A 19,004-nucleotide genomic window follows, 5' to 3' on the forward strand; every position below is an offset into this window, starting at 1 on the left:
CAAGTCACAAGTTCAGGGTGAACTGTGATGGAGCATGAGCCGGACACAGTAGCGAGGTTACTCTCTCTGAGAATTGTACCTTATGTTTATGATGTGATGCATTGTGCCGTGTAGTGGCAGGTCTTAGGGGCAATATGGGGTCCAATGGCAAGTTATGTCACATTGTGTCCGTTCAGATGAGGAAGTGAGAGAGCTGCTTCCGGTTGCATCGCACTGTTTCAGTTCTGAAAGAGATCACAGCTGGGCTGACAGAGCACTTTTATCCTCACTTTGAAGAGTCAAGGGTTGGAGTGGCACCACTTAGGGGGCTAGGGCTCACAGCAGGTAGAGGTTCAAGATGGTTGAAGCATGTATGCCCCTGAGGTGCTGATCAGGAGGCCAGCCAACTAGCCCTTGGAGTCATTCTGATAGTTCTGTCTTCAAGATTGAAGTTTACTCCTTCTTACTCAGGTAACGTACAGCAGAGTAGCAGGGCATCAGAGCAGTCCTTCTTGCAGCAGAGCAGTCCTTCTTCAGAGTCTTCCATAGGTCCAGAAATTATCTGGAGAGTGGATCTGAGGGTCCAGTATTTATACCTTGAGACCACTTTGAAGTGGGAGAAGCTTCTGGAATTTCCCTCTACAGAGATGTAGGTAATTTTCGAAATGGTACCAGTTTGTCTGGGGGCACAATAGGCTAGGGTGAAGTCCTTTGTATATGAGCTGAGCCAGAGCCTTTAAAGGTCAAGTGTGGTAGGTGACAGCTCTGCCACTCTAATCAGGGCAGATATTATCCTGTCTGCCAACATTCATACCCTCTATTGTCATTCTGTCTGGGAGGAATACACAAAAGTCTACTGCCATCTAAATCATGTGACCCAGGAACAGGAGGCACCAAGTGGACTAAGACAAAAAATTGCAACCTTAAATCATTTTCTGAATTGTAACTTAAATGTTGACTTTGCCATTAAGGAGAAATGTAAATGACAATTACTCAGACATTAATCTTGATCTTCCGACCTGCTCCCAATCAAAAGTTATCACTTATTAAATATACTAAGGTAACGCGATGTTAACCTTTGGGAGAGGTATTCCTCATAGCAGTGAAAACAAGTTTGTAGGTTTTTGACAACCAAGACATGTAAAACCTAAAGGTACATGTCCAACTTTTTAAATTATAGTGCATCCTGCAGTAAGGGTTGTTTAGATCCTATCTTAGGGTGACTTATATGTAACAAAAAAGGTTTTAGTCTTGGCAAGGAAGTTATAATAGCAAGTTGAACTGACAGTTTAAAAATGCTGGCAGGTATCAATGGCAGGCCTGAGATATGTTTTTTAGGGCTACTTAAGTAGGTGGCCCAATGAGTGCTGAAGGACGACTAGTAGCATTTAATTTACAGTCCCTGGGTATATGGTATTCCACTTGAGATTTATAAGTAAATTAAATATGCCAATCAGGTGTATGTCAATTTTACCATGTTTAGGGAGTGAACACAAGTGCCTTAACACTTGTTAGCAGGCTAGACTGTACAGAGACTTGTCACATGTCCCATGGGGACATTGTTGTCTTCTTTAAGTTAGCAGGAGCACGCTGCAGCTTGCCCAGTGATTTGCGCACACATCTTTATTTTTTACATAACTTCTAGGACTGTTTCCACATGAGACCGTATCACTTTGTTCACTCTCTGCAGGTCCCTGGGATTTTGACTGAACATTGTGAGCAAGGCCGAACAACAATGCCCCTTGTTATTTTGATCTGGCCAGGCCTAATCCCATAGACAAAACATACTGATTGTTGTTGTTTGGACAATGTACTTTGGTTTTATTGGAATATACGAATAGGTAGCACACACTTGGAGAGGGACCTTTCCAGGGAGAAGAGTGAGACATCACCTATGATATAGATCTACCATCTATATGCTAAGGTATGTTGTCTGCTGACAAAGCCCAGAGATCGTCTAATATATAATAATACTGCTTTGTAGCAAGGGGAGGGAGGTTAGGCTCTATTGTCTTTTCGTGATGACATCTCCTTTCATGATTTATGGACTAGCTGCTATGCTGACTGTAGTTGTACTATGTATTTTCCTGCTTGGTGTGACACATATACTGCATGTTAGGGCACATTAGTTGAAATAAATATTTTAAACAGTTTTGTGTCTCTCTCCAATCTTATTGTGGACAGGTACAAGTGTGAGCGAAGGAGAGACATGGGAGTGCTGTGTTCTGGGGTGTCTAATAATTTGTTTATCTGTGAGTGAGTAGGAGAGCATGTGAGACATTATAGCTAGTCAGTCCTGGGCTCATGGGTACTAAGGTGGTAGGATGACTCAGTCCCTACACACCAAGATCCTATAATCCTGCGCATAGTTCTGTTATCGGGCAGAATCCCTGCAACAAACGAAAGGCCGACAAAAACTAACTTAAATAAATGAGAGGGAAAAGACAAAAGGTTTGAGGGTGACCCTGCAGAGAGGGTCAAGTCCCATAGAGCTGCTATATAGATTCCAGCAAACTACTGATGTCTGTTTATGCATTTTATTATATTTATGGTGCTTGATTTGCTTTCTTTCACAAAAGAAGGAACACTTGTTTAAAACACACAGGCCCATTTTCAGTGGGAAAAACTGGACAGCTAGTCAAAAAAGGACAGATATTTCATTAATGTTTGGGATTCTTATGCTGCAGAGACAGCCTTCTGAAATTGCTTTGAATGATTTCTGTCATTGAATATACAATATTCAACTTCATAATTGATTCCCCAGGTTTTAGTTGTGCCAGTAAATTGATTGTGAATTGACTGTGGAGAGACTACAATTGGCTTGAAATTCTAAATTGTTATCTTCACTTTTATTCTCTCATATATTATAGCCAACCTGAAGAATTTCATGTATTGTAATATTTTGGTTGCCTGTCTGGCCTTTCCTCAGTCTAATACAGCAAAAGTGCACATGGCTCCGAATAGCAATGTGGTTGGAATCATCCTTTTCTGCAAGGTCATCTCTGATTTTTCTGGGCCCTAGGACTATGTGTACTGTGGCACTGCAGTTCAGTGCCAATGTCTGTGTTCTCTGGACCTAAGATGGTAGTGGCAAATATGGATTTACCCAAGTTTATATGTAAGTTTTCCTAAAAGTTAATAGTTAATGCCTACAAAATTTCTCACTGGAGGAAATAACCCTGCCCACTAGAATACAGTAGCCTCGTCTCTGGCCCCAGAAGGCAACGGAGTTTGCAACAAGTGACCACGAAGAAGCTAGCTTGGATGAGGAAGGAAATGGTGGGCATAACAATGGATAGCCTTAACACTACCTATTTTGACATGGAGATGTCAAATAGAGCGTTTCCTTTTCATCCTAAAAATATTCTAGATCCCTTGGCACCAATCCCAGTGGGCAGGAGAGCTAGTTTGAACCCTGCCAGAGTGGAAGAACCTCTTGTATAGAGCGGAGTGGTTTTAGAGAGAACAAGAAACACTCTTGCTGGACAAAGGGTTTAGCTATAATAATAAGAAAACACAAGAGGTGCTGCAAAATGAAGCAGGCATATGGAGAGAAAGTATACATGATTAGACATTGACTAGTACACAGGATATGGTTTACCTCATCCTAACCTCCTCAAAACAATGGAACTGGGAAGAATACTCCTGATGATGCAAGCCTGCTGGAAGAAAGGATACATCTGACTCCTCCCTGCTACCGAGGGATTTGAAATGTTTTCCAAGGGTCAGGTGCTAGACATCTTGTTTGCCTGCTATAGAGACACAAAAAGGACAAGGACTCCTTACTCCATCATGACCAAGGAACCCATAACTGACTGGATCCTGCAGGAACCCTGCTTGGTGAAAGTGATAGTGCAAAGAAGACTGCCTTAGGGCATGGGGACTTCAGCCAAGACCAGAAGGAACTTTCTCAGCCGAAGGAGAGAAGTGGGACATAGAAATATTTTGACTTTCAGAGGACCAAAACAAAGGGCTGATGTATGCTCAGTGAGGTAAAACCCTCTCCGGGTTAGAGAACCAGGTTTGTCCTTCACAGTGACTAACGCCAAAGAAAAATCATGGATCTGAGGGAGGCAGCAAATTCACCCCAGCAATAAAATGAACGTAGGGCTACAAAATCCAGCTCTGTCCTGCTCAGGGCTTTGTTTATTATTAGCAATGGCTTCAGCAAGAGCTCAATGTCGACCTATCCAACATCAAGAAACCCTCACCAGATACAGTCTTGGTATTTTGCCCTGCTGTAGGATTGAGATGTCTAGAAAACAGAAAAAATCGCAAGATAACATCTTTGATATCAAAAACACGCTTGATGTTGGTGACCTCCACTCAATCGCAGTCAGACTGAAATCATTTTTTGGTCCCAGTGAGTCAAGAACTGTTATTTTTTTTTTACAGGAGCTTTACTTATTTTAGGCACTTTTTGCATTGCCTTTAATCATTAATATCTGTGGTTTCCTTACCAGATTGAATGATTTAGATGTCGTTTTGGTCAATGGGTATTTATCTATTTGTCTAATTGGTTTGATTTCTGGTTCTTCCATTTTGATAAAATCTACTTGACAGCTCTAAAAGCTATAGAGCTCTACTTGATCGTATATGCCACTTTAAGGATGGATATTAAAACCGAAGACAACAAATGATCTACATGCCCTTGTTGGTTATAGAGTAAGCAAGAATATATGCAGGATTTGATATTTTTTTCCAGTCTCTTTTTTTTTATGTCTACGTTTCACTGTGGGTCTTTTGAGCAAACCAGGACTACAATTATGGATGCTTTCCTACATTTCCTGAGCATCAATGTAGTTAGTATTTCTGCAGATGGAATCCAACAAAGGGGCCAATTACCATTTCACTTAAAGTTTTTTGTCATCATTTATTTAGTTTGCAGTATTTTCAAGCTTGCAGTTTTTGATAGATCAAATTTAGTTTAGAATGTAAAGTGGGGTTAAGAAACATTTACAAAGGCTTTGGAAATTGGCCCTATGTATGATATTTAGATTTCATTGATTACGCTTTTTAGATACAAGATATAATGTCCTGCACCTTACAATGGTGAGGTGGTGAGATGGATTTGTGTGGGAAACTGGAGAGTTGAATTCAGTACGCAGTTGTGAGAGATGACATTTACACAGGAAGACACACATTTCCTGTAATTAGTAATATCACTAATGCACTCTCCAATCGGGCAGCCTGACAAATCAATTCTTTGACCAAAAGACAATGTCCTAAGGTTGTCCTACTCTACAAACCTACATTAGATGTCATCCAAGGTGACCTCCCCAGACGGCTATACTTAAAATTTAGGTTTGGTACTCTGCCTACGCTAGAGTTCACAGCTAGAGGAGCAAGAACTCCGATACTAGCTGCCCCATCTGTGACAATGCTCCTGAATCATTAGAACATCTTGTACTTTTCTGTAAGGCCTATAAATTGCCAAGAAGAAAGTGGATCATTCCAATATGTCATTTATTAGGCATAAGGCTTCCCTATACAGCTCTGAGAATATTGAAAACAGACACTTGGGAGGTGATTGTTGTCAGTCTTGCTAAATGTTTACATGCTGCATGGATATTCAGTGGTCATGGAAATCATTCATAGTTAATACAAAATTATTTGGTATTTTAGAAAAACTATCCTGGATGAGGGCATTTAAAGCAGTGTTCCGGTTTTATGGATTTTCTTAATCTGAAATAAACAACTACTACTAATATACGTTTTTCTCCGTTATCAAACCATCTTTCACAATAGTTTATTTCTTCTTCTATTTTTGGGTTCATGATTTCTTTTTGTGCACATCAGTAATTTTCATCTTCCTTACCTTGTTAATATTTATTTTGTAAACTTGTACAAATGCTCCACGTGTTTTCACATTTGGCCATCACTAGTATACACTATTACCCACATGCATCAACGTTTTTTGCATTCGCAAACGGTGCGATTCGGAAAAATCGGCCGTTTGTGAATGCAAAATCTTTTTTTGGGATGCATCAAACTTTTGTGCATATTTGGCATTTTTTAGCATTTCTAAAAAATGCGAATGCATTTAAGGAATCGCATTTGTGCGATTCCTTAAATGGAATGCATCATTTTTTTTAAAATTGCGAAAATGGAAATTGGAAGTGCAAATTAACACGAGGTTGACCCTCGTGTTAATTTGCGAAAATGTTTAAAAAAACAAAAAAATGAATTTTTTTAACTTGCATGTTACAGACACACATGTACTTAGGACATGTGTGTGTGAAACATCCACTTAAAAATATATTTCAGGGGTGCAGGGGGGGTCCTTTGGACCCCCCCCTGCACCCATGGAATGCATCAACATTATGCGAATCCTAATTTGCAAATTCGCAATTCCCATTGATTCCTATGGGCCTTTTGGCCCATAGGAATCAATGGGAAATGCGAATTTGCAAATTAGAATTCGCATAATATTAGCGAATCGGTAATAAATGCGAATTTTACCGAATCGCTAATATTATTAGAAAATATTCATGCATCCCGTTTTGCGAATACCAAATTGCGATTCGCTATTTTTCGCAATTTGGAATTCGCAAACGGCCGGGATGATGCATGTAGCCGTAAAGTCCTTAATATCTAAAAACGTTGGGTAACATGCCCAACCATTTTTTTGTTTAGTAGGTGACTTGTCCTAACCTGATTACAATAAAGATTCATTTCCTGTGTTGAGTGGCGTGCACCAAAATGTTCTTATAGCACCTGGATACCCTTTCTGGTGATTAGCCATGCTATACAAATCTAAGCTGATTCATTAATTGATGGAAAATCTAGTATTTTTGCAATCAGATCCCTCAATGTTTTCAATAGACTGCTCTCTTTTTCAAAATCTTAATTGATTCAGCAAATGTTATGCTGCTGGGTATCCCTTTCAAGGTACCTCAACTGGAACTATTTTTGTATAGGATTGAGAAGTAACATCTGATCCTCTGCTGTGTTCTGTGCCAGTTTCTAGCAACCACCACCTGCATATAGTTGAGTAATTGCAGTTAAATCGTGTGACCTGCCCATTTATTCAACTGTAATTACTCCCTTAGCTTTTTGCGCTTCTTTTCATCTTGATAGTGTTTTCATTTTTAACTATTGTTAACTGCATCCTATGTAAAACAAGATAAGCCTGGGAAAGAATCCTGCCAGAAAATACATGAAAGTAGAGTAATAGTCAACCAAATCAAGGAAAAAGTGTGCTGGACAGCCCACCTTTCCAAATGTTTCATGATATTTAAACCTTATGGTCCCAGAGATGGTGCTACCTACTTCACTCACCATGTCTTTATAATCTGTGTTCCATAACTTCTGGCTCGGTCGGGGCAGACATTTCTAACCCCACTACTTCTTATTTGTATCACCTGTTATCTGGTCTCAAATCTGGGTTGGTGGTGGTCTCCGTGAAAAGGCAAGGATAGGCACTCTTAATTAAAATCCTATGCAAAAGCACAGGTGAAGCAATCACTCATCTCTTTCCAAAGGCCATTTACAAAACATAGGTCCTGTAATTCAGTGGGCCAATGCATCCACTGCATATATGTATAGTACTCTTGGATCAGCACTTTCATCAAACATAAATATATATAGAGACTTGTTTACCAAAAAAGTAGAAAATATGCACCAGCAGAAGTACTCTTTGGCTGGGTGCAAGTTCACTACTTTTTAGAATTCACCAACATTGGCAGTAGTAGGCTTGGAAAGCTGTGCCAGTCTCTGGTGTTCAAGCATACTACTGGCAATCAAACACCCAAAAGGTGATGTAATGTATTTTTGCACATAGACTTATGAGTGGCAATTGCTTGGGGCAGCATTCTGACCCATTGTTTTCACCCACTGTGCCCCTTTAGAGAGGTCTACCTAAAGCTTGTATCATATAATGATCGTGTTTCTCAAAAGGAGGAATAATGCATGTTTAGCTGCAAATCAGTTCACTATTTGTATTGTAACATTAAAGGTGATGGAGAAGTGCTAAAAATTAGAATGCTCATTACATGTTTTTATTGAAAAATAAAGTTAGCTCCTGTTATTTTTAGACATGGAACAGATCGATACAACAGTTTTGAATGGATTTATAAACAAAATTCATCACAGCGATGAACTTATTTTAAGAAGTGACAAATGTAATTTATGTGAAAGGATAGTAGATTCTAAGACTGAGTTGTAACAATATATTTGGTGCAGTTCTTGTGTTGCTTCAGGATTATGATTAAAATGAATTAGACACAATGAAGAAGAGAAATCACACTGTTAAGATCATACAGGCTTTCCAACAGAATTTGCTAATGTGACTCTCATACCATTGTCCCACATGATAATATTTGAGGAACACAAGTAAGTTTCAAAACTAGTAGATGGTCAGTCTGCCTACTCATTTCAGTGCAGATTGTTTGTTAGTCTACCTCAGTATTGTCATCCATTTGAAATATTCTGAATATGTTTTCCAGGCACAGATGTTGTAGGAAATATGTGAATGTATCTAGCACAAGTGTTTGGATATTCATTATTTCTTTTACAATGGCAATGCCTTTCCATTTTTCTGATATATTTAAATGATAACTAAAACGTGGTTATCTTGAATTGACTGTACAGATTTGCACATGCCAGAATTGGGAAATTTAATTCAAAACCTTTTCTTTGAACAAATGTTTTACATGACATTGAAAATGAGTCTCATCCAACAATTTTTTTACCAGGCATGTGTGAAACGCATTGAATTTGCTGCTGTGAATTTATGTGAAATTACTACAAACATTAAGCAAAATTATGCGAAATGCGTCTCACATTAAAAAAAATTGCCAAACAGTTTGTTAGGATACAAATTCATTGCAAAAATGTAATTTCTATTTGATTTCTGGTTGCTTGTTTTCAAAACCCTGTCAATCACATTTATTGTTTTGCTCTCACAAATGACCCGAATGACCTGCTCAGGTAAAATAACTAGCTGAAATTGTTTGTCGACCTCCTATGTTAATTGTACTGTTGCTTGCATTCAAAACACTGCCACTCTAACACTAACACTGTTCGGGCTAAAAGAAATCTACCTGAAAGGCCCAAACATTACCTGAACAGTGCGTCCTTGTGTTAAAAAGTCTCCCCGAAATTTTGCATTGTGTCACAATGGCGTAATCTTGATAATTTGGCATAAAGTTTGGTATGCAAAATTAACAAAATTACATAATTACATTTCTCCCAGACCTAGTTTATACTTCAAAGAACTGTCCAGATTTGGTCTTTGTTTCATTCTTGGGATCAAAAGCTAAAAATGTTGTTGGATGGATGCTGGTAAAAATCTTGAGCAGACAGGAGAAGATTGACATAGCCAGTTTGCCAATGGCTGAATGGGTGCTTGACTCTACATGAATGTTCACATATTCATGTCTGGACATTGAGCATCAATGTATACAAAGATAATGACTTGGGTTTAAAGCATTTAAGCAGCAACAATGTGCTGGGTGTCAGATGATACACAAGTGTGTACATCAAGAGGGAATTTACATCGGCTGCAATTTATATACCACAATTGCATTTAACATACTTTGATTTACAGGCACAGAGAGAATAACTAATTTAGAAAGAATGACATAATTTTTAGCGAAGTGCTGAGGCTGGAATTTAAACCCAAATCCCAGGCTCCAAATTTGGTAGCTTACCCCCACATGCATCAACCTATTTAGGAAGTGCAAACGGTGCGAATCGGTAAATTCGGCCGTTTGCACTTCCTAAATACGTTTTTGGGATGCATGAAACAATTCGCTATTTTTTGCATTTCTTAAAAATGCAAATGCAATTAAGGAATCGCATTTGTGCGATTCCTTAAATGCAATGCATCAATTCGTAAGAAATAGCGAATTTTGAAATTGGAAGTGCAAATTAACACGAGGTTGACCCTGGTGTTAATTTGCGAAAATGTTTAAAAAAGCAAAAAAATGCATTTTTTAAACTTGCATGTTACAGACACACATGTCCTTAGGACATGTGTGTGTGAAACATGCACTTGAAAATACATTTCAGGGGTGCAGGGGGGGGTCCTTTGGACCCCCCTCTGCACCCTTGCAATGCATCAAAAAATTGCGAGTGCAAAAAAAAAAAATGCAAAACGGCATTGATTCCTATGGGCCTCTAGGCCCATAGGAATCAATGCAATGCCATTCCTTAATTGCGATTCGCAATTAAGGAATCGCAATTTCCGAAAATTAAGAAATCCTAAAAACTTTTAGGATTTCTTGATGCATAGGATTTTGCATTTCCTAAATAGCGATTCCTTAATTTTCGCTATTTAAGAAATGCAAAATCCTAGATTGATGCATGTGGGGGTTAGCCACTAGATCTCATGTTGTCCCCTTCTATCAAGTAGGAAAGGAATATTTCTGAGGGCTATCATGAAACTTCACCCACTCCTACATTATCACACTGGCTAATTGGAAGATTGCACCGGTGAGGAAGGAGGGGGGACTGATGCCTATTGGGTGCAGGATTGTGGTATGATGTGATGTTGCAGCATAGCATGAATCCAGAATAATCCAGGAAAACTGCTCTCAAATTACAGCCTGCAATCAAATTACCGGTGCTTCCGGCTGGGTGGTGATCTGTTTTCACAGTGATGTCTGCGAGCTTAGGGCCTCATTAGGGTGACGGGCGGACTTTGCCCGCCCGCCACCCTAACGGAGATCGGGACCGCCCGCCATAAGGGCGGGGGTCCCGTCAGGGGAATTAGGATGTGCCCTCCTACATGTATATCATTGTGGCGGGCGGTGCACTCAGCACCCCCGCCACAATGATAAACATGTCAGCACGCATTTGCATATGCAAAGCGGCAGGCACCGCGCGGTGCCTGCCGCCTTGCATATGCAAATGTGCGGGGGTACCATAGGTACCCCCCATGTCCCCCTCCACATCTGACATCAACTGGTGGCCCTGCAGAGGGTCCCCGCAGCAATCGCCGCCTGCCTTTCCGTGGCGGCATTGCCGCCGCGGAAAGGCCCCTACATATTGCCATTGTAATATGGCTGGCGGTGTCCATTGGACACCGCCACCATATTAATCTATTACCGCCGCGGTCGCCGGTGGACGGTCTTTCCGTCCACCGCTGTCCCCTCCGCCATCCTAATCTGGTGGGGGGGAATCAGGACATGGATGTGGGGCGTATTGCTTCCGCCAGTCCAACGGTGGCCACCACCAGCCTGGCGGAGGCAATCCGCCCGACATCATAATGGGCCCCTTAGTGTTCTCTGCCTCTATGAAAAGGTCTGCTTTCAAAGATCCCTTTTGGGAGTCAAGATTGTTCTGGAAGCTTGAGAACGAAGGAGAGATTTGGAGTTCATATATTAATGCTCTTACTGATTCTTTGAATGTTGGCCATTCCACATTGGGCTCCAGACACTGTGTTGGAATCTACACTTTCTGATACAAGTGCCCTTGTTCTGGGTCTTGTTACACATCATAGAAGGAGACCTAGAACTGGATTTATCTGCATTGCAGCACAGCTGAAGTTGTCGTCTTGATAAATTCTTCATTCTTGTTCTGATGCTCTTGTTTTGTGGGTTTCCTTCAAGTCTGTTGCAGTTATACAGAGCTATCGGTGCCTACCATCCTTGAGATATCTTCTTCCTGAATCTTTTAGAAGATTTGTGTGCTCCTGGCATGAATTCACCTATTGATTGATGGAAACTGGCAATTATTTTCTGCCTTATGGCTTTTTTATCAATTTTTAGACATCTTTATGCAGGTTACCCCTTCTACATGTTTTTTTTTTATCGGCAAAGTGGCTACTGAAGGACCTCATCCTTAACTTAGACAGGCCACCTTGAAGATACCAGGTTCACTTTTGTGTCCTGCCATTTCCATTCATTTGCAGTTGGGCCTGTGTAGCTCTATAATGATTGATGACTGGAGAGAGGAAATCATATCCTGCCACATTCTGATGCTCCATCCCATGATGGCAATAGCACGTTAATGTAGACATTGTTGGAATATGTGCCTAACCAAGACGCCTGCAGCATGACCTGTACCAGTTATATTTTTGGCCGATGTTTGGCAGTGAATGGGGCATCCACATGCCCAACAGTTACCAATAAAAGCTAAACTATTGAACCAGTTGAAGAGGGGTACGCCTTGGCCTTACCATCTGTATCAGACATGGCTTTGTTTCACACAAATTAGGGTTCTCTGTCACATATGTCTCTCTTTTTTATTTTAAACCTCTTTCCTATACATATGTGCAAGGAGGGAAATGACCATTCTGTTAGACCTAGAAGAGATAAATACATTTATCAGTGTAAACTAAAACTTCTGCTGAAACAGGTCTCAAAATATCATTTTCTAGCATAAGTTAGAACTTCCCAAAGCTCCTTTGGATCCTAGATTTGGTTGCTGTGTGAGGATGGAATGCATGCATCCATTCAGAACAGTCCAAATAGATAATAGATAATTCCACATGTCAGTGCTACTGCTCTCATACTCTCAAGTAACCATTCAGATATGATGTATGCTATAATGACCTCAGTTAACTGCTGTCACCTGTCATCTGTCAAAAAGCTAACCTTTTTAACAAAGCCACAAGCTCCACTTATCGGGTGAACCAAGAGCTGAAATATCCTCCCTTAAACTCAAACTTAAATTTGAGAACCATACAATTTTATGCAAAAACCTAAACTCCATCTCTAGTTTTAATTGCACATACAATCAAATCAATTTTTAGTTACCACATGAAAGATAATCAGTTAAGCTCAAATAAGGATATTGTTACCTACAAACCAGGAAAAATTGGTCCATTTAAAAAAACGTTTTTCTATCATTGTAAGTGAAATCAGAGAAATATATGGTCAATTTTCTTACAAACCCAATTGTTGTACATTTTCTGATGTATTGAATTAACTTGGAAATATAATGGTAGATATCCTGAGAGCTTTTAGTTCCAAAATATTATGAATTTTCAACATTATTATGGTCCACATATAACCTATATTAGTGTTACTAAACTTCTTTTTAAGCAATTGATATTCATATGTCACATTGCAGGTAATACCATCATATTTGTGGTTGAAATGCTGAATAGTTTGGATCTAATTTTCATATTTCTGTCCCTGCAGTGAATGAAGGAGGAATTAAACATGCATCCAATATGTGCCCGGATCCTGGGGAGCCTGAAAATGGAAAGCGCATTGGCTCTGATTTTAGGTATGATATTAACCATGCTATCATATTTGTGCAATTTCCAGTACACTACTGTATTCTTATATGAACTAGTCAACAGAGAATGGGAATTTGTAAAACCTATAGTGGCTGAGAAGTTTTTTTTAGAAGATGTAATACATGAAAATGTTTCTGTTATATAGTCTGTCATTTCAACAGTCTAGTTGTCAGACTTTGCAAATCAACTTTAAAAAGCAATTTCATTATAATTGTTGGAAAATTACAAACGTCAAACATCTGTTTTAGAAATATATCTGTTTACTTATTTATTTAAAGTATTTGAAATAGTTTTCCATATTTCATGCTTGTTTTTTACTCACCACTGTGTTGAATACTTTTCTTTGTCTTAAAAATACCTATGTTTCGCATAGAATTGCATGTCATTTTTTACTGATAAAACACCCTTGTTTTGTTCATGCATTACGTTTTTAACTTTTGCAATGCTCAGAATCACTACATTTACTTTTCTGTAGTTTTTGATATATAAGCATAATCTTGAAAAGTACTGTATTATTGGGATACTTCTAGTTCATACATTTTCTGTCCTCCTTATGCTGTCAGTGCAAAATTACCTACCACCAATGCACGTCATATAGTGTCACCTCGATTGTTTTCTTAAAAGTGATTCTTGATCAAATCATAGTTTCTCTGGTCATGATTTTCAATGATTACACATATAGCTTTGATAACATATGCAATTGTGGATCTAAAAGAACAGACAATACATCTTTACACATTTGGGTGTGTTGCAGAGACAATTAAGTTGTAAGGAACAAGTTAGCTTCATACTTGGGGTATTGAAAAAAATGCTAATGGATTTAAGGAGCAAGATCTTAGCACATTGAGTTCTTCTACTGATTTCCAATGAAATAAAAATATTGTTTGCCTCTATCCTGAATTTAAAATATGTAGAATCGGGTGGCATGGCCCGGCAGCACATGGATAGAATGGTGTTTTTAGTGCCCCCTCTCATCACATTTAAATAATTCTGCTATCCTAATTTTTCCTCACAATCCACTAAAAAGGGCATTTTCTGAATGTCTGACTATTGGTCCAGCTCCCAGGACTCAAGTGGACTTTCATGATCAGGAATTTAAATGAAAATATCACTGACCTGGACCTAACTAGAGAATGGGCTTAGAAAATGAGCAATGGAGCTGGTGAGAAAAAGATTCTGAGGATTGAATGCCATGGTTATTTGCAGCACTGTGTTAGATGTAATATACATATACTTCCACCACCACGGTACTGGCTAGAGCATCCATTTGAAACATCCCAGGTCTCTGAAATGCCAGCAGTCTCACCCTAGTGGCCTAAAAACTTGGTGGGAGACCGAGCTGGTAAACTATACCTATCTCCATATTCTCTCAGACATGAGGAGACGTTTAGCAAGGGTTTAGCCTTCAGTTGTAAGACGTAACAGTAGCTAATAAACTGTTAAAAGAGAACATAATGGTTGAGAACTGCTTCTGAGAAAACACATAATCCCCACTTTTAATGTTTTTGATCTTTCTGGAAGCTCAAAACACAAGATATATTTCCAAACAGCATCAACAATGCTGCTTAGAATGATGAAATGAAGAACTGTGATTCACATTTTAAGGTATAAATATAAATAAATACATGTGACTGAAGATTATATCTTATGGTTGTTCTTCGGAAAATATAGAATCTAGAGCTTCATTTAAGGTTTATTTAAGAGTTGGCAGAGGTGGAAAATCAACAGAAAGTGGTGGAAACCCTATCCACTGTATTTAAAGTGCCATTAACATCAATGAACTCTTAAGCAGAAAAGAGGGCACCTGCTGCTTTTTGACCTAACTCAAAATAAGACCCATGATAAAAAAAATCTAGAAGTGTATTGTACTATGTGCTGCAAGTAATTAGCGATCAGATTTACTCTTCACCCAAGAAACCTACTTATTCGGTACAGATTGCCATTTCCTGTCAATGATGTATATCCTATAAATGGCTAATAGAGTATTCACCAATGGATTGGAGTTGAGGGGTGGAAGGCATTTCGGTATGAAAAGTATTACAGCTTCTATCCTGTGTGGTCTGGCTAGAACCTAATGACAGATCATTGCAGTCTCTAACTAAAGTGCATAATATATTGCTTTCAGCAAATAGTTCCACCATTTATTATCAGAATCCTGAAAGCAAATCAAAACCTCTTGGGGTTTCGCCACAGGGCTGTTGATGTTAAAGGGAGATCAGACTGAATGCATGAACACAGGGCTTCTACGTTTGAGGCTAAGTAGTGCCTCATGTGACATTCCCAAAGTCTTGACACTTATTGCTGTTTTATATGAATACTCCACTTAATCGTGAATTCTTATTTTCTTAAAAGCTAATCAATCTTTCATTCTGTTAAGTGCATCCACTGCTTGAGCTATTCGGCATGCCCTTTTGTTTTTTCTTCCCATGTCTGCACTTCTTTTCCATTCAAACTGTACTCTTCCCCCACTTCCTTAATGCTCAAATGAGAAACTGGCATGTTCTTCTAAGTTTTCTGATTGTCTGCTATATGTAATCCCTCCGCATTCACCACTTACCAAGTCTTCAGCTGGTCAACTCATCGCAACCACTCCATGAGTTTTCTTCCCTCAAACATCCTGCCTCTTCCTACAAGTCGGACACTGCATTGCTTCCTGCTAACCAGACAGCTGATCCTCTGGTACTCTTGTCAAAGTTGAGAAACAATGCACACCTCAGTGAAAGAATTTATGGCTTTTTCTTTCACTTTTTAACATTTTGGGGGGCTGAACAAAGTACCAAGTTTGATTATTGACAAGAAGGCTTGTCAAAACTATAGTGTACCTCCTTTAAGTCTTGTGAAGTTGGGGCACTGATCCAAGCCATAATTGTGATTGCTCGGTCCTCTCCACTCTGTTCCCAAAACCCAGTTGGTCAAACATTACTTACAAGATATTCTGAGTAGAGACAGTATTTAAGCTGTAATATTACTTTATGTATTATTGCAACCCACATAGTGCCATACTGTTACTCAAAATGGGAATTACTGGATCAGTCGTCTTTGACAAAAATTCTCTCAAATCATGTTAGCCCATAGCTGTATATATCCTGTAAACGTCGCATGAATACTATGGTGTACTCAGGACACACCTTGTTAAAATGAGAGGTGGGTTTTAGTGTTAAATCTCTTTATTGACAGAGTATAGCACATGCATGAATGACACATGACCGCATGGCCCCAAACCCTCATTACAGTGCGAGGTGTAAAGCTCAAACAAGAAAACAGACAGGGCCATGCCACACTATAGAATGAACTCCAGTAATGAGCGTACTGTAGATGCAAACAATCTATATTAGGTATAGTGTTGGACTTGGCCCTTCTGGCAGCTTCACCCCTGAACTTTTTGCCTTTTAGTGTTACATAATTATAATGATTTCTGGCCTTTGCACACTTTAGCACTGTGGCGCAGTGTAAAGTGCGTGCGCTCTCTGAGTGTGTGTGTGAGATTGGCCTGCCCTCCCGTAGGAAAGCATGGGGAATGTGTGTGTCCATGGTAATTCCTGATGCGTGGGGAGTGCAGGTGCGAGTTGGGTATGTGCGGACTCATGTGATTAAATGCTGCGCGATGAGGTGTGCGGCATAATTGTGTCTAGTGCGGAAGTGCCACTTCTAGAAGTTGGCCTGTCTGTGCAGTGAATGTGTTGGCTTGTGATTTGCTGGAGCTGGCTGGCTGGTGGCTGGTGTGCCAGGCTCCTGGAGTCTGGATGGGTCTGCCCCGGTGGTGAATGGGGAGATCTGCATGTTGATGGTAGGGAGGGGCTGCACCTGGGACCTGTATAGGGCTCGGTTTTCCCCACACAATGCTGGCTCCGCCCCCTGTGGTGCATCTAATGACCCTAGCCTGGCCCGTGAATAGTGAGAGGGGCTGAGCATATCAGAGTGCTCCCAAACCAGCTGTGTCTGGTTTTGCCCCCACTCTACACCCTAGAGACAAAGGGATTTTCTGTATAAAATGAGGCTGTGACCTCATGCTCAATGTTCTTGTTTACTGACTTGAATCTACCAGGGGCGTGCTGCTGCTGGGGCCCAGGGGAAGGCTTTCCTCCCTGGGCCCTGCCCAGCCCCTGGGTGCTGGAGGACTTCCTTTGGACCCTTCTGCCTTGCTGGAGTGTTTCCAGGACCTTTAAGAGACCCTGGGGGCTGCCCCAGCACCTTGAGTGTGCTGGCTTTCATTTCCCATGCCCCTAGCTCTCCCTGCGCTTTGTCCCCCTCTGGGAGCGCTTTATTTGAGCTTTGCAGCGTGGAGCTACTCTCTGTCCTGCTCGTGTTGATAGCAGGTGCTTATCCTGCATTTTTGCCCGTGTTTAAGGCGCCGTAATGGCCTTGGTGTTTATTGTATTTAAATTATGTCGAGTGCCCACCCCAACGTTTGCGTCTGTTTCCAAGGGTGCTCACCCCTCCTTTATGCCCGAGATCACCGCCGCGGCCCTCGCGCCGCAACCAGAAAGTCAGGCACCATAGTGCCTGACGCGGGGTGGGACTTCCAGTTCTCGGAGGAAGTCCCGCCTGCTGCCACGCTCTAATTGGCCGGCGCCCGGCCGGAAGAAGGGACTACTGCCCCGGAGCCACGGAGGCTCCACATCCAGTCCCGGTCCCAAGATGGGGGACCGGGTGAAGAGCGGGCGCATTGTGAAGGCGGGGCTCCCATGAGGAGAGAGAGCCCCGTCGAGCGCTACCGCCGGTAAGCTAGGACGGCTGGAGCGAGGGGGAGGCCATGGTACACCACGGGCCCGCAGTGGCGGGCCAGCCCTAGCGATGGGCCAATCCAAGTGAAGGGGCCCCAATGGGGGTCCCTCCGGCACCCGAGTGGTGCCCCTTGCCCTTTTTTTAGAGCAGCCCCGGATGTCAGCGGGCCGCTCCTACGTCCCGGGGGCATTTTGTTTAGAGCATGAGAGGCTCCACCTTTTAGGGGGGCATTGTTCTTGATTCCGCCGTACCGCCCTAGTAAACAACTCCGCTCAAGCCATGCCTTTTTGGCCACAGTCCCCCGAATCAGGAGAACAAGAGCAGGTGGCAGGCTGTTTTCCTATAACGCGGCCAAGTTGTGGAACTCGCTTCCTCTCCAACTTAGATCCAACCCCAATTTGTTCTCTTTTCGCAAGCAACTCAAAACTTTTCTTTTCAATATACATAATTAATTCTTTCGGATGACTGCGTTTGGTAGGTAGCACCACTTCTTCGTAGCGCTTGGATGCCCCAGGGCAGCAATCGCGCTCTACAAATCCCCTTTTCATTTCATTGTTCTTCAAGTCCCCTGAGCGGGACTCCCCCATTTGGCCGCATTACATGTCCTCAGAGTCCACGAGGGACTCCCGACGCCATTGTCGGTCCGAGTCCCCAGAGTGGGGACTCCAACGATCACAGGGGGCATTTCACGGGGTAGAGCGGCCCCGGTTGGCAGCGGGTCGCTCCCCCACGTTGGCAGCATTTCTTTAGAGCCCACGAGGCTCCCGAGGGCAGTGTTGTGTTTAGAGCCCGTGGCTCTGAGGCTCCAGTTTATTCCTAGAGCCAGAGGGCTCCAATGTGTGCAGGATGACGTGTTCTGAGCCTGGAGGGCTCCCAAGATGCCCCTATGTTTGTTCCAGAGCTCGAGGGCTCCAACCTTTTGCGCAGGCTTTGTCCTGGGGGCCAGTGAGGGCCCATGCCGCAGTCTTGATTCTACAGCTGCCCAGCAAGTAGTGGGCAGCTGCACCGTTTAGGTATTTCCTTTCCAGGGACATGTACTTTGGACTCAGGAGTTAGTCACACTCCTTAGCCCTACCTTGGCCTTCCCCAGCTGCGCAGCACTTAGTGC

The 19,004-nt window shown here is 41.6% G+C and overlaps 1 protein-coding gene across 1 annotated transcript in view; it reads left to right on the forward strand.

Annotated features, from left to right (window-relative positions):
- The window catches only part of CSMD3 (CUB and Sushi multiple domains 3), a 3,006,114-nt gene that overhangs the window by 1,287,717 nt on the left and 1,699,393 nt on the right, over positions 1-19,004 (forward strand). The window contains exon 9 of the mRNA XM_078686868.1: positions 13,071-13,158. Coding sequence (XP_078542994.1) covers positions 13,071-13,158 — 88 coding nt within the window. The remainder of the gene's footprint in view (positions 1-13,070; positions 13,159-19,004) is intronic.

The sequence above is a fragment of the Lissotriton helveticus genome, chromosome 4_1 (genome assembly GCF_964261635.1).
Source record: "Lissotriton helveticus chromosome 4_1, aLisHel1.1, whole genome shotgun sequence".
In the NCBI taxonomy this organism is placed as follows: Eukaryota; Metazoa; Chordata; class Amphibia; order Caudata; family Salamandridae; genus Lissotriton; species Lissotriton helveticus.